Source organism: Sus scrofa, chromosome 6 (assembly GCF_054392235.1).
Source record: "Sus scrofa isolate SSC_HxYL_T2T_F1_AM1 chromosome 6, Sscrofa_HxYL_maternal_Yorkshire_Landrace_v2.0, whole genome shotgun sequence".
Classification (NCBI taxonomy): Eukaryota; Metazoa; Chordata; class Mammalia; order Artiodactyla; family Suidae; genus Sus; species Sus scrofa.
In genome coordinates, this window is record NC_139388.1 from 55,819,787 (window position 1) to 55,842,582 (window position 22,796).

Genomic DNA, 22,796 nt, shown 5'->3' on the forward strand with positions numbered 1-22,796 from the left:
GCCATGGGAGCGGCCCAAGAAACACCAAAAAGACAAAAAAAAAAAAAAAAAAAGAAAAGAAAAGAAAAGAAAAAGGTTTACCAAAAATAAGACCAATGATAAGCACTTACTAAGTCAGAACAAAGTTCAAAGAGAAGGAAGTCAATTTCTGTGCAAACTACCTTTATTTATAAAGAAAAACTTCCCTATTTGGTTATAAAACCAGCGATGTGTGAAGTCACCTGACTAGGTGGGGCAAGGAGGCTGGCAGAGGTGGCTATGCCTCACCTGGGCCCTGACCGCTGCTGGTAGAGATGGGGGTGGAGGTGACCCACCCCAGGGTCCCCTGGGATGGGAGGTTGTCTGTTTTGGGGGGCGCAGGATGGGGGTGGGGTAAGTTGGCAGTGAGAGTAGGAGGCACTTTGGACGGGATCTGATTTGGCAGATGGAGGGGGGGGTCTCTCTGGCCCCCAAAGATTCCCCGCCCCACCTCGACCTCCCACAGCTAAGGCAGGTTTCTAAACTTAAGGCTGGGCTTCTCCTTCTCCCCAGGGCTTCCAGGGAAGCAGAGAGCTGTTGGCAAGGACCCCACCCTGCAAGGGCCTGGGGCAGAGCGAGATGCAGCAGTAAGGGAGGAGGAGGAGGTGCAGCGAGAAGGCAGTGCTGCTTCCTCCCCGTCCTTTGGAAATGTCCTCTCCAGCTAGACTTTATTCCTCTGAGGCTTCACCCTGGGAAAGAGCTGAGGGAAGACAGAATCTTCAGATACCAGGAGCCCCACCCCCTCATTCCACCCGCAAATTTAATAGTCACCCGACCCACCCCCAAACACAAGGACTGTCTCCATCCTCCAATCCCTTCCTAGTATACTCTCCCAGCATCTCCCAAACCACAGAGGGCGCCTTCCAATCAGCAGCCGGCTGGATGAAAAGAAATATTCTGAGCCTCCCACTGGGCCATAAAAACCGTGGCTGTCTGGGCGGGACTCTTCTCCATCTAATTCCCACTTACCCAAAACGGGATTCTTCACGGCTCCCCATGGCTAAAATATATCATTCTTCACCTTCCGGTGAATATAACTAGAGATAATAACGAGTATTTCTTGAGCACGAACCAGTCAAATAACCAGTAAGGCAGCACTGGTAAGTATCACCAAGGAGGGGCTCTTAGCGCTTTAGGATCTGGCGTTGTCACTGCAGCGGCTCAGGTCGCTGCTGTGGCGCGGGTTAGATCCCTGGCCTGGGATTTTTCCATATGCCAAGTGACAGCAAAGAAAAAAAAGAAGAAGGGGGGCTCTCCTTTACCTCCCCCGTTATTACAACGGGCTCTTTCCTCACCTCCCCACGACGGAAAATGGACTCTTCTGACCTCCCCTCCATCCCAGTATAATGGGCTGTCCCTCTTGCCCCTATTTTTAATGGGATCACCCCTTTCCTCAAACAGCCCTAAGGAGGCGCGCACTGTATCCCTTCTGGGCTCACCCCAAAGTAGTTACGGGGCACGTAGCCCTCCTGGCCGTGAAGCGAGGCCCACCACCAGTCCGTCTCTTCTGGCCCGTCCCTCCGCAACACGGTGACCGACTCGCCCTCGCGGAAGGACAGCTCGTCCCCGAACTCGGCGCTGTAGTCCCAGAGGGCGCACACCACCCCGTTGTGCAGCAGCCCCATGCTCTGCTCCACGTCTGAAACATGAAACGGCACGGATCGTGAGCGCCCGGTCCTGGGGGGCTGGGAACACACAAGGGTACCAGACACGCTGGGAAAGGGAGAGACCCTGGGACTTGGAGGGCGCCACCTGGGGGACTAAGCCCCCGGAAAAGTTGTGTACCCCTGTCTGGAGAGGGGCACCGGAACTGGAGTCAGCTGCCAGAACGGGCAATGTCTAAAACACTGGGGCGCCCAAGGCTGGGTCAGTGGGCTCCGTATCACTCCCAGAAGTACCGTCTTCAGCCCCTGCTTAAGCGGTACAGTCTCCATGGTGGACCCAACCTCTCCTTCAGACGGTATGGCGTTACTCCTCCCCACGAAGCTGTCCCAACTCTCCCCATTCAGGGGGTGCAGGCACACCATTCCCCCTCCCCAAAAAATAAAGTCTCCAGGAGGATGTAATAATTTTCCAGACAGTAGAGCCTGCAAGAAAGCCCCGCCCGCCAACACCCCCCGCCCCACACAAGGTAAAAGTCCCACCCTTTCCAGATGGTACAGTCCACCATGCTCCCCCTCTTTAGTGGTTCAGCCCACTGTGTTCCAGTTTCTCCCCCGGCCCCACGCGTGCTCCGCCCTCGCGGAACTCCCCAGGTCCACGCAGGTAGGACTGTACAATCCTCTTATCTCACAGGCTCCATCTGCTTGTGATAAACGTGGTCATAATCCTCCTCTGCAAAGGTTCCCGCCCTTCCCTTCTGCAGCGGACGGTCTACTTCTCCCCCCCTCCCAGTGGTCCAATCTCTGCCAGCTGCTTCTCCCCCGCAAGGTAGATGTTACAGCCCCTTGCCTCCCCCCCCCCCCCCGCTTTCTGCCAGAGCCCCAGAGGCTGTCGCAGTCCCTCTAGGCTCACCTCTCAATAACACTGTCCTACCCCCAGGTCCTACAGCCTGCCTTCCTCCAACTCTGTAAAGTTCCAAACTCTACCCTACGGTACGGTTGGCCTCCCAGGGTGCAGAACGGAGCCCAGGCACACCCCCAGGGTACAGTCTCCAGAGTTTCTTCCGTCACCTCTTGAGGTGATGTGACCCCTCCCTCCTGGAGATATATGGTACAGCCTCATGACTCCCTACAAGTGGAAGAGTCCCCAAGTCCCTCCCCAGAAGGCATGGCCTGTTCACCTGTCACCTGTGTGGTACTGTATTTCCCACAGGTAGCACAGCCCGGGGCCCAGCCGTAGGCCAGGTAGATGGTGTAGCTGGAACGTCCCACTCCCCACCCCCGCAGATGAGAAGCAGATAAAGCAGTGCAGGGAGTTCCCGTGGTGGCTCAGTGGTTAACAAATCCGACTAGGAACCATGAGGTTGTGGGTTCAATCCTTGGATCCCTGGCCTCGCTCAGTGGGTTCAAGATCTGGCGTTGCTGTGAGCTGTGGTGCAGGTCGCAGCCGCGGCTCGGATCGCACGTTGCTATGGTTGTGGCGTAGGCCCGCGGCTGTAGCTCCCATTTGACCCTTAGCCTGGGCACCTCCATATGCCGCAGGTACAGCCCTAGAAAAGACCAAAACAAAACAAAACAAAAAAAGCGGATAAAGCAGCGCAATCTCCTCCCCACAGGGGTCCAGCTTGCGTGGCCCAGTTCCCCTGACCCCTCTCCCTCGAAGGTGGCACATTCTGCTCCCCCCACAGACCCTTCTTGCACCTGCCAGGTGGGCGGCCCAGTCCCCCTCTCACGCGGAGAGGTGGTCCATCCCGCTGGCCCCTCCTCTCTGATGCTGCCAAACTGTTGATACAGCTACCACGTCTCTCTGCCGCCTTCCCCACCCCACTCTCCGCCCCAACACCTGCCAGCTGGGCGGCCCAACCCTTCACCCCCTCCCCCGAACCTGGCTTGCCCAGCCTGGTCTCGCACCTGCCAGGTAAGTGGCGCAGTCGGTGTAGCCCTCGCGGTAGGGATCGCACTTCTCGATGGCAGTGGCGCCGTCACTGAGCGTGGTGGCAAAGATTGCGGCGCCGTGCTGCACCAGCGCCGTGCAGATGGCCGTGTCGTTGCACGAGGCCGCGCAGTGCAACGGTGTCCTGGGTGTGGGAGGCACGCGTGAGAGGCCACGAGGTGGCCCGCAGCGCGGTCCCCACCTCAAGTCGCCCCCCGGCCCCCGCCGGCCGCACGCGGTCAGGGCTCACCAGCCGTGGCTGTCGGGGGAGTTGACGTTGGCACCCGCCGCGATCAGGAAGTCCACGATAGGGTAGTTGGCGCCACAGATGGCGTTGTGCAGGGCGGTGATGCCCTCCTCGTTGGGCTGGCTCGGGTCGTTCATCTGGACGGGCGGGGGACCGCGAGGCTCAGTCTGCGGCGGCCAGCCGGCGGCCGCCGCCGCCCCGACCCCGCCTGCCCTCGGGCGGCACTCACCTCCTTCACCGCCTGCTGCACCACGTCCAGCTCCCCGGTCAGCGCAGCGTCCAGCAGCAGCACAAGTGGATTGAGGCGCGCGCGGCGGACCTTGCGCGGGGAACCGGCTTTCCGCAGCACGGAGCGCATCTCCTGGGGGACAGGGCGAGGCATTTCAGCGGCTGGCTAAGATACTGATTTCTCCGAAGGGGAAACAGAGGTTCAGGAACCAGGCGGCAGCCGAACCAGGTCATGCAGCTACAACAGGGCTGGGATTAGAATCCAGGAAGGCACAGAGCCCGAGTCCAGAAGGCCATGGGGAGGAGGGCGCCTCAGTTCTACAGCTACTGCTTCCCTACAACAGTCAGGGAGTCGACTTGAGAGGAAGCTGGGAGACCAAGCTGATGATTGTGGAAGCCAGATATTCAGTCCATACAGCTTCATTCATTTTATTAAAAAACAAATGCTATGAAGCACACACGGCAAGGTGTTACCAAGTGTTAATTTTAGATGTTTGGAATTAGGATCTTTATCTATTATAAACATCCTAACTTATATCTTGTGCTTTTTTATTTTTGATTTTCACGTGTCATCCTACAAATTTTTATTTATTTATTTTTTTGTCTTTTTAGGGCTGCATTCACAACATATGGAGGTTCCCAGGCTAGGGGTTGAATTGGAGCTGTGGCCACTGGCCTATGCCACAGCCACAGCCCCGTGGGATCTGAGATGCATCTGTGACCTACACCACAGCTCATGGCAACCCGGATCCTTCACCCACTGAGGGAGGCCAGGGATCGAACTTGTGTCCTCATGGATACTAGTCAGATTCGTTCCCACTGAGCCAAGCAGGAACTCCAAAATTCATTTATTCTGAGCGTATAGCATTTGTGATTCTGGTCTTTGGTGTCTATGATTTCAAGATTCTGGAATTTGGAGATCCCAAGAGCAGCTGATTTCAAAATCCTCTGATGCTCAGTTTTTTCAAGTTTCCAATGTGTTGTGAGTCCAGAAATATGAGGTTGTACCATTTCAAATTGCTGAGTACCCAGGACACTGCATTCCCAGGATTCTGTGATTGAGAACTTGATATTTTATGGTTAGAATTTCATTCCAAAAGATTGGAAGGAAATACTCAAAATGTTAATAGTGGTTCTCTCTGAATGCTGTGATTTTGGCCTTTTGATTCTCATGGAAAATGTTCACTTAAAATAAAATTTTGTATTATAACATATTTGTGCACTAATCTGTTTTTATGTTTCAAATGATGAGTATTTAGTTTTCAGGTTTGATGGCTTCAATAATAGTAATAACCAGAGTTTGTGTTACTTTTTTTTTTTTTTTCTTTTTTGGGTGCCATGCCCATGGCATGCAGAAGTTCCTAGGCCAGGCATCAAACCCATGTGACAGCAGTGACAATCCCATATCCTTAACCACTAGGCCACCAGGGAACTCCATGTTACTACCTTTTTAATTCTAAGATCTTGTGCAAACCTTCAATGCTCTAAGATTCTGAAATCTCATTGTTCTGATTTTGTCATGCCAGGATTTCATTATTGAATTCTGTGAGTTTTCAAGTTCTTTGGCTGGGACTTGGTGATTCTGCAATAAGGCAACTTGACCATTTCAAAATGTTGTCATTCTTTTTTGTTGTTGTTGTTGTTTTTTGCCTTTTCTTGGACCGCTCCCAAGGCATATGGAGGTTCCCAGGCTAGGGGTCCAATCGGAGCTGTAGACACCAGCCTACGCCAGAGCCACAGCAACGCAGGATCCGAGCCTCATCTGCGACCTATGCCACAGCTCAGGCAACACCGGATCGTTAACCCACTGAGCAAGGGCAGGGATCAAACCCGCAACCTCATGGTTCCTAGTCGGATTCATTAACCACTGCGCCATGACGGGAGCTCCCATTCTTCCATCCTTGATTTCAAGATCCTGAGCCTCTACATTTCTCGGCCCTCCCCTTGGAAGGGCCTGGTAATAAGCATTTGGGGGTCACCTGGTCCCCACTTCTTCTCCGGGAATTGCTCCCCTCCCTCCGCCTACCCACATGGAGCAGTCAGGATTGTTCCGTGTGACTACACCCCAACCTCCAGCCAAGATGCAGAAACTGGAGCTCCCGTCGTGGCGCAGTGGTTAACGAATCCGACTAGGAACCATGAGGTTGTGGGTTCAGTCCCTGCCCTTGCTCAGTGGGTTAACGATCCGGCGTTGCCGTGAGCTGTGGTGTAGGTTGCAGACGTGGCTCAGATCCCGCGTTGCTCTGGCTCTGGCATAGGCTGGTGGCTACAGCTCCGATTGGACCCCTAGCCTGGTAACCTCCATATGCCGCGGGAGCGGCCCAAAGAAATAGCAAAAAAAAAGACAAAAAAAAAAAAGATGCAGAAACTGGACCAAGAACAAATGATAACCACTACAACAATAGTTGAGAGTTAAGTACCAGGCGCTAGTCTATGCGCTCTATTAATGGATTTACTCCTCACAGCAACCCCATGGTTGTTCTCCTCCTCACTTTACAGATGAGGAAACGAGACCCAGAGAGGCTAAGTGTCTGGCTCAAGGATGCACAGCTGATAAGCGCTGTGGAGCTGGGACTGGAACCCAGGCAGCCTAGCACTGCAGTGGGTGCACTTGACCACGACAACAGAGACAACCACAACCTCAGAGACCAGAGACTTGTTCTTAAAAATTTGGAGGAAGTTCTGACTAGAGTCAGAGGACACCACGGACTTGAACTGAGAGATCATTTCGAGCCATGGCACGGGCTTGCAGAGGTGTAAGAGGAGAGATCAGGTCCCCAGAGAAGGTGGACGGCAGAGACCACGTGGCAACCAGGGAGAGAAATGGTGACCGCCCGGATTCGGGCAGGCTTTTCAGATCCCAGAGTAAACCCACTGTCCCGCCAGGACAGTCTTCCAGGTTGTAAGACTCTAAGGTTCCTGAAGGAAAGACCTGGCGCCACAGGTTGCTGAAGAGGAGCAGAGAAAGTCTCCGTGTGGCCAAGACTTCTGCATGCCCCACCATATATGTTCTCCCTTTCTTCTGAATACAGGTACACTTAGATTAAAAACTACATTTCCCAGCCTCCCTTGCAGCTGGGTTCCTGGCCTGTGGGATGCAGAATATGTGAGGTGTGCAATTTCCAGGTATTATCCTAAATGGGAAGGGATGCTTCCATGGGCTAATATACCCCAGTTGCCTCCTACATCACTTACCATGCTCTGTGGCTGCTCTGGTGGGCTGCTCTGGAGCGGAGCTGGGGCTGGTACAGGAGCTGGTGGGGCAGGAGCAGGGGGCCCTGCCCTGGCCTCAGATCCCTCAGTGATGGGGGAGAGCTCAGACTCAGGCCCCCCAGGTCCCCCATGTCGATGGAAGAGGCGGCTGATGATCTGCTGGTACTGCTTCTTGTGGGTGGGAGGCAGGGCCACAGCGGGGCTCTGCTCCATGGAGCCTCTGCGTTTGAGGGGCCGAGGAATCTCTGCCAGCACCCGCGCCACTTCCTCCAGCTCAGGCACTGACTGTGCCTCGGGTGGCAGTGCTGGCTGCAGCCGCGTGGGACTAAGGGGCCGAGTGACAGCGCCTTCATCTGCATCACTAGCCTCTAGCACTGGTGTCAGCAGCCCCTCCAGCTCTGGCTCAGGCTCTAGCTCAGCGGGAGGTTTGGGGAGGCCTAGAAGGAATGAGAGCCCCATCAGAGGAGGGGTCCCTGGGAGACCCTCAAGACTCCCTCCTCACAACTTCCAAGACCTGCAATCAGTGCCTGATTTGCTGTGTGACCTAAAGCCAGTTCCTTGCTCTCTCTGAGCTGTAATTTCCCTGGGTTGTGGATAATAGACAATTATGACATCCCCCACTTACTAAGCACTTAGCATGTGCCTTGAGCTTTACATGCCTGTCTTACTCAGTCCTTACCACTACCTTATAAGGTAGATGTGGCTAGCATCTTGGGTTGTGGTTGCTCATCTTGGGTTGTGGTTGCTTTTTTTTTTTTTTTGGCCGTGCCCATGGCATGTTCCCAGGCCAGGGATCAAACCCGCGCCACAGCAGCCACCCAAGCTGCTGCAGTGACAGCACCGGATCTTCAGCCTGCTGAGCCACATGGGAACTCCCTCATCTCCTTATTATAGAAAGAGAAACTGGGTCTCAGAGAGGGCGAGCCAGTTGCCCAAAGCCACCCAGCTGAGGTTTGAACTCAGTTCTGATTCCAGAATCTCTTCTCTGACCATTATGATAGACGTTCTAAGATTCTAAGAAGTTCCTCTCTGAACATCTCAGCAAAAAACTGCTGGGACTAGAATCCTGGTACCTGATGCTCTCCTTTTGCTCTCACGCCTCTAGCAGGGCTTTTTTTTTTGTTTTTTTTTGTTTTTTTTTTTATCTTTTTGCCTTTTCTAGGGCCACTTCCCGCGGCATACGGAGGTTCCCAGGCTAGGGGTCAAATCGGAGCTACAGCCACCGACCTACACCACAGCTCACAGCAACGCCGGATCCTTAACCCACTGAGCAAGGCCAGGGATCGAACCCACAACCTCATGGTTCCTAGTCATATTCAACCACTGCGCCACGATGGGAACTCCTAGCAGGGCTTTTAAAGCAGGTGGAAATAATAGTGGTCATGCTTTATAATAACCTGATTTCACTGAATTCCCATCATAATCTATGAGGTAAATACTATTTTTTAGGGCTATACCCACAGCATGCATAAGTTCCCAGGCCAGGGATCAAGCCTGAACCACAGAAGCAACCCAAGCTGCTGCAATGACAATGCTGGATCCTTAACCCACTGTGCCCCAAGGGAACTCCCTTGTTGAGTAAATATGATTTCTTTTCATGGGTGAGAAAATGGAAGCTCAGATAGGTTAATTTATGTTGAATCACTCAATAGGAGAGAGGGGCTCAAAACCCACTCTGCTTAGGAGTTCCTGCCATGGTGCAGCGGAAATGAATCCAACTAGGAACCATGAGGTTGTGGGTTTGAGCCCTGGCCTCGCTCAGTGGGTTAAGGATTTGGCATTGCCATGAGCTGTGGTGTAGGTTGAAGATGTGGCTCAGATCCTGCGTTGCTGTGGTGGTGGTGTAGGGTGGCGTCTGCAGCTCTGATTCGACCCCTAGCCTGGGAACCTCCATGTGCCATGGGTGTGGCCCTAAAAAATGCAAAGAAAAAAAAACCCACTCTGCTTAAATCCATGTCCTGTGCTGGTTTCATACCACAAAATATTAATTATTATAACTCATATGATAGCCATTAAGGGCGTGCTGTACCTCAGGCTCTATTTTAAGGACTCATATGGATTAAATAATCTAGTGCCACATCCCAATAAGAAGGGTCTATCCTTATTCACCCTTTACACTCACGGAAATTGAGGGCCAGAGACTTCAACTGTCTTGCCAAAGGTCACACAGCATGGAGCCAGGCCGTGTGACTCCAGAGTCCATGCTTAAGCCCTGTGCTACCCCTAGTTCCTGGGCAAATTCCCAAGCTCATCTGGCCTTGCTCTCTGCAGGGACAGTGTCTGGAAACAAGTGCTTGGCTGCGATGGATCTCCCAGCTGCTCTGGTTCCCAGCCATCTGTCCTCCTTCACCCAGCCCTCCAGGGTCCCCCATTGCTGACTCACCTTCACTCACAGGGGGCCAAGTCTGTTGTGGGGGCTGGGGGGCCGGGGCAGGGGCTTGAGGCTGGGGCTGAGACTGAGGTTGTACTTGTGGCTGGGGCTGGGGAAGCAGCTGGGGCTGTGGTTGTGGTTGGGGCTGGGGCTGGGGGGGCACCTGGGGCTGGGGAGGAAGCTTAGGTGGGGGAGCTCTGGAGAAGATGGGGGAGCCGGGGAGTGTGCCCCTACTGGCCCCATGCTCCCAGAAGGCATTCTGCAGCTTGAATATCATGCTGAGGGGGATGGGGCGCTGGCGAGGGGCACTGCGGGGCTGGGGGCTGGAAGGAGGCATGGGGATGCGACTGACAGGCTGCCAGCTTCGGGGCAAAGTGCCTGATGGCCCCACAGAGCCCAGTGATCGGCGATAGCTGCCCACATCCGAGCGCCTGTCGTTGGCCAGAGGGGAGACCTTGTAATTGCGGGGCAGAGTGGCGCTGGTGAGGTTGTCCTGGGGGAGAACGTGGGAAGAGAGGAAGGTCGGAGGAGCTCAGGTGGGAGGAGGATATGCATAAGGGAGCTAAGGATAAGAGAGGGAGGAAAGGGGAGGAGGTCAGGGCCAAAGGTGAGGGACAGGGGACAGATGGAGGGAGATCCAGGGCAGAGGAAGAGCGTGGGGAAGGCTACGCAAAGTTAAGAGGGGGAGACAAGACCCGACCCCACCCCTGCCTACCTGCCCCCTTCCTGAGCCTCCCCCGCCCCTCACCTTGCCGGCGGCCCCCAGCCCATCCAGGCTGCTCTCTCTCCAGGGTAACAGCTGCAGGCCTGGCGAAGCGGGCCGCCCGAAGACATCCAGGCCTGTGAGGTGGGAATCATCAGGGCCTGTGGGACGCCTCCCTGGCTCTCCCACTCCTCCAGCCTCCCGTCACTCACGCTCATAGCTCGCTGTCTGCGAGGACTTCTTCTCGTACGCCACGTCCAGGTCAGACTCGTTCCAGGCTTTAGGGGGCCGCCGGCGTAGCGTTAGGTCGTCTGGGGGCAGATGGCCAAGACGCTAAGGGGGAGGCAGGTCCGGGGCCCTGCACCCCTCCCACCGGCCAAGGTCGGCCCCCCGGTTCACCTTGAGCGCGCAGAGGCGGGGCGAAGGCGCTGCCGCTCGCGCCCAGCAGGGGGCTCCCAAAGGCCGTCGGCGCGTCGTAGGCTGTGGTCGGGGGGCGCGGCGACGGCCCGCGCTCTGGAAAGAAGGCCTGGGGCCCTTCCGCCAGGGGGCTGCCCCGAGGGGAGCCGGCACGGCCCAAGAAGTCAAAGGGCATGGGGGCACCCTGCTGTCGGAGGGGACCCGGGACGGGCCGCGGGGAGGGCGCACGGCCGAGCGGGCTGCCTGCACCATCGAAGGCGCGGGGCCGGGGCGAGGGCGCACGGTCCAGGCTGCCGTAGGCGTCCGGCTGCAGGTAGAGCGGGGTGCGCGGTGACGACGGCCGGCCCTTAGGCGACAGCTGGCTGTAGGGGAGTAGAGTCGGGGCGCTCTCAGAGCGTCCGAACGGAGTGTCTGCGCTGTCAGTAGTCGCCTTCCGGGGGGACCCGCGACTGACCAACGGCTCGGGAACCGGGCTGGAGCTGTACCGGGACAGCTGTGGGGAGATCGGAACATTGAGAGGTCAAAGGAGACATTAGGAGAGGGTTGGTAGGAGGTCAATAGAGGTGATCAAAAATCAACCCTGGAGAGCTGGACGGGGCGAGAGGCTGAGGCACAGCAGTCAGGGCTGGGGCTAACACGCGCAGTGCCTTCGTGCCGCTTAGGAAAAGGCCCCTCTCCTTCCCGGGGGATCGACGCCCACGCCCTTGCACTGGTTCCCCTCTGTCAGGTGCCCTTAAATGTTCCCTGCATAGCCCTGCGGGAGAGGTTTGCCTTAACTCCAGGAGAGAAGAAGCTGCCTCTGGGGGCCAGGGTGGGGACCAGGGCGAGCAGCCTCACCCTAGCCGGCGCTCCCGCCTGCGCACCAGGGGCGGCTGCCGGAGAGTCTGACCACAGCGACTCCAATTGCTTGGTCAGTTCGTCCACCTTGGCCGCCGCCGTGTCCAGCTCCATCTGCTTCAGGTCCATGTGCTTCATGGCCAGAGCTGGACGGGCGGGAGTGGCGGTGAGGACTGGGACCTCTGGGAGGGGCCCAGCCTCTCCCCGCCACGCCCACCCCGAGGGCCCTGCCCCGGCAAGCCCCGCCCCCTACCCCAGCTCACACTGGAAGTTCAGGTCCAGAAGATCCCCCGAGTTCTGAAACGCCTCGCTGTCCATGGTGCCGGCCCGAGCGGGGCGCCTGCGGTTGGGGGAGGGGGCGGTAGGGAAGAGTCTGCCCAGAGCCCGCCCACAGGGCACCTGGGCCCGTGCGGAGCGGGCAAGCGCCTTTGCACTCCCAGTTCTTCCCACTGGAAGCCCTTGCTGGGAAATGCCAACTCCCCTAAAAGCCCTCCGGGAAGACTCAGAACGATGCACTCTCTCTGTGTGGCCCCTTGTCCATCTCTCTATCTCAGGGCTAATAAGATTTGATTATTCCTTCAACAATTATCCACTGGCCACCTACTATGTGCCAGGCCACATAGTGAACAGCAGCTGCAATAATAACCCATCAGTTATTGAACGCCTGCTAGGGACCAGGAGACACTGCCAGATGTCTTTAAAAATAATGACTGCACTTCCTACCGCATGTCAGGGCCTGTGCTAGTTGCTTGAGGGTATAAAACCACCACCATTTGTGGAAGGGACACTACCCTCTAGAATTGCGCCAAGCGCTTTAACCCCATGATTGAAACCTCCATAGTAGGCAAGAAAGTGGGACTCAGAAACATCTGTTCAAGGTCACCCTACGAGAAGCTGGTACACTAGGTTTCATACCTAACTTGTTATTCCGGGTCATCTCCACCTGTCTGGAGGGGCTCCAGAGTCCGGGGACCACTCAGCTTCCCCTTTCCAGAGTGCACACCCAGAGGAGACTTGGTGTGTTCACACGGACCCAGCATTAAACAGGAAGAACAGGGATGTGGCCGGGGCAGCTATGCCAATGTTGTCACCAGCCCAGTGGGAAGGAGCCGGGCCACCAGAAACCAGTCAGGCCAGCACCATCCCCATCTCCATGGTAGCCGCCACTCCTGCCAGTTCTGCCACCTCCCTGCTGTACCAACCAACCACTTAGCTTTGACTTGGGGTGCAGGCGTGGGCAGCAGGGCGGGCCGGGGCATGCTGACTCTGGCCTTTGTCTGGGAAGACTCGGAACAGAACCTGTTGGGGCTGGTGGCTCATCTGGGTGTGTTAGGAGTGTGTGACTTGGGTCTATGAGTCCCCTCCACTCCTTGGGCCTCAGTTTCCCCAGTAGTGAAAGGAAGAGGCAAATCAGCTATTCTGAGAGGCCTCTTCCATCTCTCAGAGGCCTAGACTCTGAAATTATAAGGACCTTGAGCTTGTAGTTAAATTTCTACAAAGCTTAAAACCTTCAGCTCGAGAGTCTATCTTGGGAACATTCTAGAATTTTCCACTTTGGCTAGCCTAGATTTCTCTGTCTTCTTGCACAGAGTTCTGTCTTTCCCAGGATTCCAAACTAAATGTCTAGGGGAAAGTATGGTATAGCAGTGTTGCTAAAAGCACAATTAAGGGGAGTTCCCATTGTGCTCAGTAGTAACAAACCCAATTAGTGTCCCTGAGGATTTGGGTTTGATCCCTGGCCTCGCTCAGTGGGTTAAGGAGCCGGTGTTATTGTGAGCTGTGGTGTAGGTTGCAGACGCGGCTCGGATCCAGTGTTGCTGTAGTGTAGCCAGCAGCCACAGCTCCAATTCGACCCCTAGCCTGGGAACTTCCATATGTAGTAACTGTGGCTCTATTAAAAAAAAAAAAAGCACAATTAAGGAGGGTTCAAATCTGGTGGCACCACGGTCCTCAGTCCCACATGTCAAGACTACCTCTTTTTCTTCTTCTTCTCTCTCTCTCTCTTTTTTTTTTTTTTTTTTTTTTTTTTTTTGGTCTTTTTAGGGCCACACTTGCAGCATATGGTCATTCCCAGGCTAGGGGTTGAATCGGAACGACAGCCGCCGGCCTACACCGCAGCCACAGCAATGCTGGATCCGAGTCACATCTGCGACCCTACACCACAGCTCACGGCAACGCCGGATCCCTGACCCACTGAGTGAAGCCAGGGCCGGAGCCAGGGTCCTCATGGATACCGGTCAGATTCGTTTCTGCTGCACCACAGCAGGAACTCCCGCCTCAGTTTCCTGCTCTATAAAATGAGGAGAGCGACCTACATCAGAGGACTGCTGTGAGGATCCAACTGGGCATAAGGTGCAAGAAGAATTAAGGCTCTGCGAATCGAGGCCTCAAAAAGTAGAGACTCCAGGAATCAAAAACGCGTCTTCCACTCTCTCGAGAGATACACGGGAAAACTCTGTTAAAATATAAAAACGAACAATCTATGCTATCTCCGGTGCCAGAATTCAATGGTTCTTTGGGGGATTTCATGATTCCCAAATTCTGACTCTCACATCCGACGCTGACACCTTCTGGGTGGAAGGAAATGCCAAGGCTGGGCGTGGGGCAGTCCTGGGGCTGATGCCGGCGAAGGGGGCGTCTGGACCACCAGGGGGCGCTCCAGGTCACGGCCCGACTCCCGCCCGGCGGGCAGACCGCGCCTGAGCTCAGACCCCGGGAATGCGCGGCGGGCCCAGGCAGGTGCCGAACCTCCCAAGGCAGGGTAATGGGGGCCGGGCGGGGCGCGAGGGTGGCGCGGGCCGCGCCTCTCCTCCAGACTCCTGCCCTCCACCCCCGGATCCCCTCCGCCCATAGATCTCCTTCCCTGGCATTCTGCACCCAGGCCGGGTTCTTTGGGGTTAAAAATCGGGGTGTGGGCGTGTGTGTGGGGGGTACTTTCTGGAGGAATCAGCCTCAGGAGGAACCGAGTCAGAAGACCAGGCTGGGCTGGGAATACCCAGGTGGGGATCCACCGGCTCTATCCGCACAGACAGCCGCCGGCAGAGGCCCCGCCCTCTCTGGAACGCGGCTTCCCCCTCGGAGACACTCTGTGGAATGGGCTAGGGCCTTCCGCTGCCTTAAATCTTCACCTTGGGCTAGTTATTCAGCTTCTCTGTGCCTCCGTTTCCTTGGATGTATAATGCGGGAATTAATACCTTCACTTCAAAGAAGTGTGAGGTTTGGAGGACATAATTCCGGTGTAGAGTTTAGAAGAGTGCAGGGCACGAAGGAAAGCTCACCTGTGTAAGAGCCCTAATTTCCAGGCCTGGAACAGACGGAGGGCTCAAGACCCAAAGTAATTGTTTTTCCTACAAAAGGGCCCTTTCATATCTTTCTGAGATTCTGAAAGCCCTGAGCTTTGACCTGCGGAGTCTTGACTTCAGTTCTTGGGTCTCAGAGCCCTAAATTTCTCCCTGTGCCTTCCTGAGGTCTGGCCTATTCCAGGGCATAGGAATCCCTGGAGGATGCCAGGCGGAAGGTGGCAAAAGTTCAGGGTGTGGGCTGTGCCCGCATTCTGGCCTCAGCTTCCCCACTGGACAGGGCAGTGGGCTCGGTAGGCTCGGCAAACCCCATTGGAAGCGAGACCAGGGGCAGTTGCCTGAGATGTCTGTAGCCAATGGGAAGGATTCTTCTACCTGCCAGCCCTGAGCCTGGCATGCTGTGAGCTCTGTCTTGGCAGCCACAGTTATTATTTTTAATTTCATCTCAGGGTATCGCCAAATGCCCTTCAAGCCCAGACATTAGGAAGTTCTGCCCTCTCACATCAGAACCCCCTGCCTCCCCCGCCCCCTCGTCTAATCCTCTCACATGATGCTTGGGGGTGGAGAGAAGGGGGAGCCCTGGCCTCCCTCAGCTTCAAGGACAGACACACACACCTCCAGAATTAGCCTCTATTCTCCCTTATCTCCCACACTAGCTCAGGTCAGACAGATGGGGGTGGAGGTGACATTTCTCACCTCAGGGTCGCAGCCAGGAGCCCTAGGAGAGACGTTAGTCAGAAAATCCGGTGGGAGTGGATGGAATCCAGGGGCCCAAAGAGCAGCTGAGGGAGGGGGAGGGAAAATCCTGATCCATGACTCTGCTGCCAGTGTGACCTCTAAGCCTCAGTTTACCCCCGTCCTTCCTGTATAATGGCTATATTGTACCCAGCCACGCAAGCCTCTCAGAATCCAACCCCACCTTCTGGAATTCCGCCCTGGGTTCCAGAATGCCCTTTACAAACCCCAGATATGTCCCACCTTCGTGGGGCAATGGGGGGGCTCCGCTCCCGCCAGGGGGCGCCCTGGGGCGGAGCTCCCTCCTCTGGTTAGGCAGGTTTGACGCCCCGGTTAATGACATGTTGGGGATCACGCAGGGGCACAGAGGAGATTGGAGACCTGCCCTGTTCCCTACCACCCCCCCAGCCCCCACCCCCTCGGCTCCCACCCCAGAGCCAGAAAGTGGGGGGAACACCAGGAACACAGCCTCCAGAATGTGTTTGCTCTGCTTCATTTCAGGAACCAGGGTTCCACCCTTCCCACCCCATCCCTAATTCTGCTCGGGGACCTTGAAGACTGGGTAGAGACGGCAACTGACGGGTGGCAGGGATGGCCGCCCATTCCAGAGCTCCAGCAGTCTGAACCTCCCATTTCTGCCCAAGAGCTCCGATACCCCACTTCTACTTAAGGACTCAGGCTTCTGAGAGCCCTCAGTTGGAACGTCTCCCCTGGAAGAAGGCGTCCAAACCCTCCATTCTAAGAACTCAGGCATCCAAGCCCCTTTGCCTTCTGCCCAGTAAATCAGGCATTTGAGTTCTATCCTTCTAAAGTCCCTGGTATCTGCGCACCCCTAATTCCGCCCTGGGACCCGGGGTCCGAGTTTCCTCCCAATCCTCCCAGGGACGCGAGTGTCGGGCTCCTCCAGAGCTGCTGAAGCCCAATGGGGTGTAACTCACGGATCCGGGGCAGATCTTGGCACTGGGGGGCTTCCTCCGGCTCCGGCTCCGGCTGTGGGGAGCGGAGGACGGGGCGGGGCAGGCGCCGGGAACAGGTTAGACGACGTGACTCCGACGGGAGGGAGGCGGGTCCCGGAGGGGATGGGGAGAGGGAGTCGCCTTGAGCACCTTGGGACTTGTAGTCCCAGAGGGGGAGGACGTAGACGGGGACGTTCCTTTTTGGATTCACCCAAAGTCCATTTCACAGGCGGGAAGGGGGAGGTCCAAAGGCCGAGGGCCACCAGGTTATGCAGATAGAGTCCAGACTCCTACCTCGCTGTGGCTGCAGGAGATGGACACTTGAGTTTCTGCCTCACTCCTCCAGGCTGTTTCCTGCTTGAATGAAGTTTCGGATGCCACCAAGGAGGCAGAAGGCTATAGAGGCTGGTGGAGACTCACATACCACACCCCAAGGCGAGAATAGGGCCTCGTTAAAATCCCTATCCCCTCGGGTCCTGAGCGTCAATCTCCCCGTCGGTAAAAAGAGTGGTTTGGATCTTTACTGAATTTCCTAGCAACAGAGCCCAAAGTCGGAGGCTGGGACTACAATTCCCAGCAGCTTCCGCGACCAACACCGGGCGCCTACAGCCTCGCGTCCTCTGGGAACTGTAGTTCAGGAGCCCACTGGGGCGGCGTCCCGGTGTCTCGCCCACGCGAGAGAACTGTCTGGCAATCCCCCGAGAAGGCAGTGCGGCTTCTTCTTTCCCCTACTCTCCTTTCGCTCTGGGAAGCCGCTGGCACCCTAACAAGGTGGGCGCCCCAATTCTAAACAGGATCCGAAATCTCGGCAGAGGGGGTGGGAATCAGCTCTGACACACCGGTCAGGAATGCTGTCGGGTCACCGTATCTAGCCATGGTCCCACGGCTCCGCCCATCGTCCCAGGCGCTGCGGTTCCTGTGATAAGGAGTGTGGACGCGTCCCCCAAATCTGAGTCCACGTGCCGCTGTTTACACGCGCCCCGGGGCCAGGAAGGGGCGCTGGTCAGGACACGTACTCCCTCTCCCTTCCTCAAAGCCTTTGGGAATGTCTCTCACACACGAGACTAAACCCTCGAGGGCATCTGCCTGTCTCTTTTGGTCCACAACCCCACCCCTTAGTCGCACCGCCCCACGCGTGTCCAGCTTTGGAGTCCGGAGGCTCCGCCCCGGGACCCACAGGCTCCTCCCCCTACGTTTCCCGCTCCCTCCGAGCCCAGAAGCTCCGCCCCTGTCTGGTACCTAAAGCCCATGGGAGGAATTACCGCATTACACCATTTCCCCCTATCTCCCATTCAAGTTCTGAACTTCCGAGGTATCTGGGCTTTCCTCGAAGGAATTGTAACTCTGAGGACAGAGTCCTGCCGACCTAGACGCTTACCTGTCTCTTCAGAATTTCAGACCAATCGATCTTCCTGTCTCTTTAAGAGTTAGGGCTTCTCAATGTGGCTGCCCCTTTAAGACGACGTTAGAGCAATTCATGGCTGAGAGACTAGGAGGACGCCCTCCGGGACCTGGCAATGCTCTAACTCCCGTCCAACAGCGAATCAGCTGTTTTTGGAGCGGAATTTCGGTAAAAGACGTTTTTCTCGCTTGTCTGCTGTGCACAAGTGGAAATTTCCCGCAGTTTTGCTTATAGAGCGAGAAGGGCTCCGAGCGACACCTCCCGCGTTCCTGTGCCACATGGACGCTCCCAGATAAGGTCCCACCCCCCTCGGTTCCACGTGGTCGGCGGCGGGGCCTGAGTGACTCTGGATGCTAGGTCTACGTGAGGCGTGGGTTCCGGGATGGCGGCGGTCCCGTCCAGTGGTGAGTTGCTTCTTGGCGGGCCGAGAGGTCAGAGTTGGCTGGCGGGAGGAAAAAGGGGCGCCCTTGAGTCTTCGGACGGAAAAAGGGACATCCTCGGAGACAGGACCTGCGGAGAATATACCCCTCAGGGGATGGTGGGCGCGGGGAAATTTAGATAAAGGGAGGGTATCTTTGCGGGGGTGGGGGGAATAATACCGGTGGCGAGAACTAGGGTTAGGTCGGTGGAAATAGGGGAACCTCTGAGGTGAGCGGATTGGGGAGCTCAAGAAGTTGAAAATGATTGACCCATAGGCGCCCTGGAATTTGGGACCGACAGTTGCGTGTCAACACACCCCCTCCCCCCGTTTCCCCTTATGCAGATGCTGCTCGGTTTTCTTGTCCCCCCAATTTTATTGCGACGCCCCTAGCCTCAGAGCATACTCGTTTCTCTTTGGAGGCGTTGACGGGCCCTGATACAGAACTGTGGCTTATCCAGGCTCCTGCGGACTTCACCCCGGACTGGTAAGAGGTCCTGTGCCACCTCCCAGCAATCCTCCCCGCCCCAGTGGCTGAAGTTGGGGGGAAACTTAGAAGGGCTTTCCTGGGGCACCTAGAAATGTTGCTTCTGCGCACCTGTCTCCCCAAAAGAATCTGATCAAGCTTCTGCCCTCCCTCTTTCTCCCTTCAGCCTCAATGGGCGGCTCGTGCCTCTCTCTGGCTCCCAGGTTGTGAAAGGCAAGTTGGCAGGCAAGCGGCACCGCTACCGGGTCCTCAGCAGCAATGGCTCCCAGGCTGGAGAAGCAACCCTGCTGGCCCCTTCAGCAGAGGTGGGAGGGGGACTCACCTGTGCCCCTTCCCCACAGGGCAGCCTAAGGATCTTTGAGGGTCCCCAGGAGTCTTTAACAGGGACCCTGCTGCAGCCCATTCCAGCAAGTCCCCCACCACAGATTCCCCCTGGCCTCAGGCCTCGGTTCTGTGCCTTTGGAGGCAGCCCTCCAGTCACTGGGCTTGGGTCGGTCTTGGCGTCAGGGAAGAGGAAAAAGAAGAGACATATTCCAGAGGCCTCATTTCCTCAGGAGGCCCTGCCTGAGCATGGAGCCCTGGAGGTGGACACAGCTTTGGGGTCCCCAGAAATGGATGTGGGGAAGAAGAAGAAAAAGCAGCAGCTGCATGAACTGGAGAGGAGAGACTCACTGGCAACAGAGCCTGCTGCTGAGATGTCGGAGCCTCTGGGAATGCTGTTTCCATCCACCACCAAGAAGAGGAAAAAGAAGCCCAAAGACGTAGAAGTGGGGATGCTGGAGTCAGAAGAAAAGATGGTGGAGCCAGACCTTGTGGTGAAAACTGAGCCTCTGGATGAGGCAGTCTTATCCCCCACCAAAAAGAGGAGGAGGAGGCAGCAGGAGACCGAAGGGATGGAGCCGGTGGAGGGGATGATAGTCGAGTCTCAGCTGCAGGTGAAGATGGAGCCGCAGGAGGAAGCCATCCCACTGCCATCCTCAAAGAAGAAGAAAAAAGAAAAGGGGTACAAAGTGATGAGGGAGCCAGGGACTGAGGCTCTAGAGCCAGAGACGAAACCTCTGGAGGTCCCAGGGGAGATGCTGGAGCCTGAACTTCTTGCGCCTCAGGCTGAGGCCACTCTGGCATGCACCAAAAAGAGAAGGAAGAAAGAAAAGCGGCAAGATGCGATGATGGAGCCAGCGACAGAGGTGGTGGAACCAAAGGAAGAGGCGGTGGAACCAAAGGAAGAGGTGGTGGAGCCCGAGCTGCCAGGTGCTGTTGAACCTCAGGCGGATCTAACATCTGCCAAAAAGAAGAAGAAGAAGAAAGAAAGAGAGCGCAGAACGACAGAGCCGGGGACTGAGATGATTACCCCACATGGGGAGATGATGGAGCCTGAGCTGCCAGTTGAGGGGGAGCCTGAGGCCAGGCCAGATCCAGCATCCACCAAGAAGAGGAAAAAGCGGGGCCAGGAAAGCCGGGTGCTGGAGACAGCATCCCAAAGCTGCTGCTGAATCCAGAGTCACAGGACAGGGGAGGAAGCAGTGTAGTCTCCGCCCGTAGGTGACACCTGGGCCATCAGAAGGTGAGTGCAGAGAAGACCTCCCTCCCAGTGACTGCACCTGCACACCGGCCGGAGCCTGGACCAGGAAAATGCTTTATTGTCACACTGGGGGCAGCTAAGCTCATCGGGACGCTTTCAAGAAGGGCTCATGTAAGACGTCAAAGAGTCTCCGGGCCTGGAGGGGAGGGGAGAGAAAAGAGGAACCGGTCATTAAATGAGCCGTGTGTGCGCTACATCGGAGTGGGCTTCTGGTTCTTTTTCTCCTAGCGTGGAGGGGACTCTGGGGGCCAGGAGAGAAGCAGCCCCATCTGAATTTTATCCCAGACCAGCTGCGTGAAATTGGGCTGGTCCCCACCCTCTCCGGGCCTTGGTGTTCCCCATCTGTAGGAGAGGCACTGCAGGCCTTACGAAACCGGAGACTTGGGATCTGAGGTCCCATGTCTCTGGGCTTCTCTCCTGCCCTCAAGCTCATTCCCCGGGCTCATACCTTCTGAGGCCCCAGGCCAGGGCACAAGGCCAGATCTTCCCGCGATGCAGCTGTGAGCTGTTCCAAGGACTGGGGAAGGGAGGGGTGAAGGGTCAGGGGAGGTGAGCACAGAGCTCTCCCCTGCCCCAGCTCATCAGGGGTGGAAGATGTTCCTGGAAGGAAGTGAGGTCCTGCGGGAGGGAGGCAGGAAGGACGGGGCAGGAGGTAGAAGGCAATGGGCGAGGGGCTTCCCCCACAAGGCAAGGGGGCAGAAATGCCTTTCGGCCCAAGGGAACGTTCCTCACCCCAAAAGTAGTCAGGAGGGTCTGACTGTCGGTTTTGTTGACTGACTTCACGGTGGTCAGACATTCAGTTACCTGGAGAGGGAGGAGGGTGGAGGTGGGTTGGGAGATGAAAGGAGAACCAGACTGAGCCTGTGAGGGTGGCGCTGGGTCACAGAGTCCCCAGACTGCCCTGCATGAAGGAGGTGCTCAATAGATGCTTATTTGGGGAGTTCCCGTCATGGCGCAGTGAAACGAATCCAACTACGAACCATGAGGTTGTGGGTTCGATCCCTGGCCTTGCTCATTGGGTTAAGGATCTGGCGTGGCTGTGGCTGTGGTGGAGGCTGGCAGCTGTAGCTCCAACTCAACCCCTGGCCTGGGAACCTCCATATGCGGTGGGTGCGGCCCTAAAAAGCAAAGAAAAAAAAAAAAAAAAGGAATTTTTTTTTTTTGGTGCCTTTTCTTTTGATTCAGATTGTTTGATCAATTTGGGGTTCAGAAAGTACAGGTTTTTCTATAGTAATGAGATTTTTGGCATCTATGTAATCTTTTTTTTTTTTCTTTTTAGGGCTGCACCCATAGCATGTGGAAGTTCCCAGGCTATGGACTAAATCAGAGCTGCAGCTGCTGGCCTATGCCACAGCCATAGCAATGCCAGATCCGAGTCATCTGCAACCTATGCCCAAGCTTGTGGCAATGCCAGATCCTTAACCCACTGAGCAAGGCCAGGGATCTAACTAGTATCCTCATGGATACTAGTCGGGTTCTTAATCCTCTGAGTCACAACAGGAACTCCTTTAAAATTTTTTCTTAGAATATAGTTGCTTTACAATGTTGTGCCAATTGGTGTGATCTTTTTACTATGTGTTTTGATGATTAAAAGGCCATCTCAGAGTGGATGATAGGTTGCCAGTCACTGGGTGAGAAGATGAATGCCATTTATTCCAAGCTAGTTCTGCCAGGGGCCAACCGGAAGCTCTGAATTTGGAACCAGGTTCAAAACCAGGCCCCGCTGCTTACTCCCTGTGAGACCCCGGGCAAGGGAACTGACCTCTTGGGGCCTCCATTTTCAGGCAAATGGGGGTCCTCAGTGTACCCACCTCAGGGGTGGCTGTGGATATCCTCCGGTACTCCAGCATTGGAGCCCAGATTCAGCAATTCCCTGAGCACCCACTGGGTACTCAGTGCTGCTGGGACACAGCAGGGACCAAGACAGCCCCAGCTCTGCCCTCCTGGGGCTCCCAGTCCAGTGCAGGAGATAAATCAGTTCCAGACATGGTGACCCAGAGAGGCAGGGCTGGGACTGGGGGAGCCCAGAGAGGGCACTTGACCTGGCCTGGGGATCTAGGAGGGCTTCCTGGAGAAGGAAGCATCAGGAGCTCCCACTGTGGCGCAATAGGATTGGCAGTGTCTTGGGAGCGCCGGGTCACAGGTTTGATCCCCGACCCAGCAGAGTGGGTTTAGGATCCAGCGGTGCTGCAGCTGTAGCTTAAGTCATGACTGTGGCTCAGATCCAATCCTTGGCCTGGGAGCTCCAAAACTGCCGAGGGGGCAGCCAAAAATGAAAAAAAAAAAAAAAAAAAAAAAGGAAGCATCAGAGCTGAGATGAAGGAAAGATGAGACTAGGCAGCTAATCCG

General features: G+C 56.0%; 3 protein-coding genes across 25 annotated transcripts in view; 1 reads left to right on the forward strand and 2 right to left on the reverse strand.

Moving 5' to 3' along the window:
- Positions 1-145: 145 nt before the first annotated feature.
- Positions 146-18,002, reverse strand: PPP1R13L (protein phosphatase 1 regulatory subunit 13 like). 7 transcript variants are annotated; one of them, XM_021094555.2, is made up of 14 exons: positions 17,937-18,002; positions 16,541-16,912; positions 11,832-11,908; positions 11,569-11,714; positions 10,714-11,224; positions 10,527-10,625; positions 10,360-10,451; positions 9,624-10,104; positions 7,223-7,677; positions 4,029-4,160; positions 3,803-3,936; positions 3,531-3,697; positions 1,458-1,657; positions 146-718 (listed from the first exon to the last, which is right to left on the reverse strand). In XM_021094555.2, the coding sequence occupies exons 3-14, from the start codon at positions 11,884-11,886 to the stop codon at positions 680-682; spliced, it is 2,511 nt and encodes an 836-aa protein (XP_020950214.2). In that variant the 5' UTR covers positions 11,887-11,908; positions 16,541-16,912; positions 17,937-18,002; the 3' UTR covers positions 146-679. The 7 variants fall into 7 exon arrangements, with proteins under 7 accessions (XP_020950214.2, XP_084817285.1, XP_084817284.1 ...); XM_084961159.1 differs by having other exon boundaries at positions 11,822-11,908; XM_084961158.1 differs by having other exon boundaries at positions 16,541-16,915.
- A 300-nt stretch (positions 18,003-18,302) lies between these two features.
- Positions 18,303-20,641, forward strand: POLR1G (RNA polymerase I subunit G). 2 transcript variants are annotated; one of them, XM_013991968.3, is made up of 3 exons: positions 18,303-18,364; positions 18,724-18,865; positions 19,032-20,641. In XM_013991968.3, exons 1-3 carry the CDS (start codon positions 18,343-18,345, stop codon positions 20,356-20,358), a joined length of 1,491 nt encoding a protein of 496 aa, XP_013847422.3. In that variant the 5' UTR covers positions 18,303-18,342; the 3' UTR covers positions 20,359-20,641. The 2 variants fall into 2 exon arrangements, with proteins under 2 accessions (XP_013847422.3, XP_020950215.2); XM_021094556.2 differs by having other exon boundaries at positions 18,801-18,865.
- The window catches only part of ERCC1 (ERCC excision repair 1, endonuclease non-catalytic subunit), a 55,453-nt gene continuing 53,139 nt past the window's right edge, over positions 20,483-22,796 (reverse strand). For 9 of the 16 annotated variants that reach the window (XR_014804800.1, XR_014804796.1, XM_021093259.2 and 6 more), the window contains 3 exons: positions 21,180-21,251; positions 20,896-20,964; positions 20,483-20,583 (listed from right to left, as the gene is read on the reverse strand). Coding sequence is in view for 8 of the 16 variants with exons in the window: in XM_021093259.2 (XP_020948918.2) it covers positions 20,530-20,583; positions 20,896-20,964; positions 21,180-21,251 (195 nt within the window). In the remaining 8 variants the exon portion in view is untranslated. 16 annotated transcript variants of the gene reach the window in all.

Excerpts from the sequence above, each read along its gene's own strand:
- POLR1G (XM_013991968.3), top strand. The coding sequence starts at position 18,343 with ATGGCGGCGGTCCCGTCCAGTG. Across the intron at positions 18,365-18,723 it reads GGCGGCGGTCCCGTCCAGTG|ATGCTGCTCGGTTTTCTTGT; the intron begins GTGAGTTGCTTC and ends CCCCTTATGCAG. Across the intron at positions 18,866-19,031 it reads GCGGACTTCACCCCGGACTG|CCTCAATGGGCGGCTCGTGC; the intron begins GTAAGAGGTCCT and ends TTCTCCCTTCAG.
- PPP1R13L (XM_084961157.1), bottom strand. Across the intron at positions 10,105-10,359 it reads GGCTGGGGGCCGCCGGCAAG|GACAACCTCACCAGCGCCAC; the intron begins GTGAGGGGCGGG and ends GTTCTCCCCCAG. Across the intron at positions 719-1,457 it reads TGCCCCGTAACTACTTTGGG|CTCTTTCCCAGGGTGAAGCC; the intron begins GTGAGCCCAGAA and ends GTCTTCCCTCAG.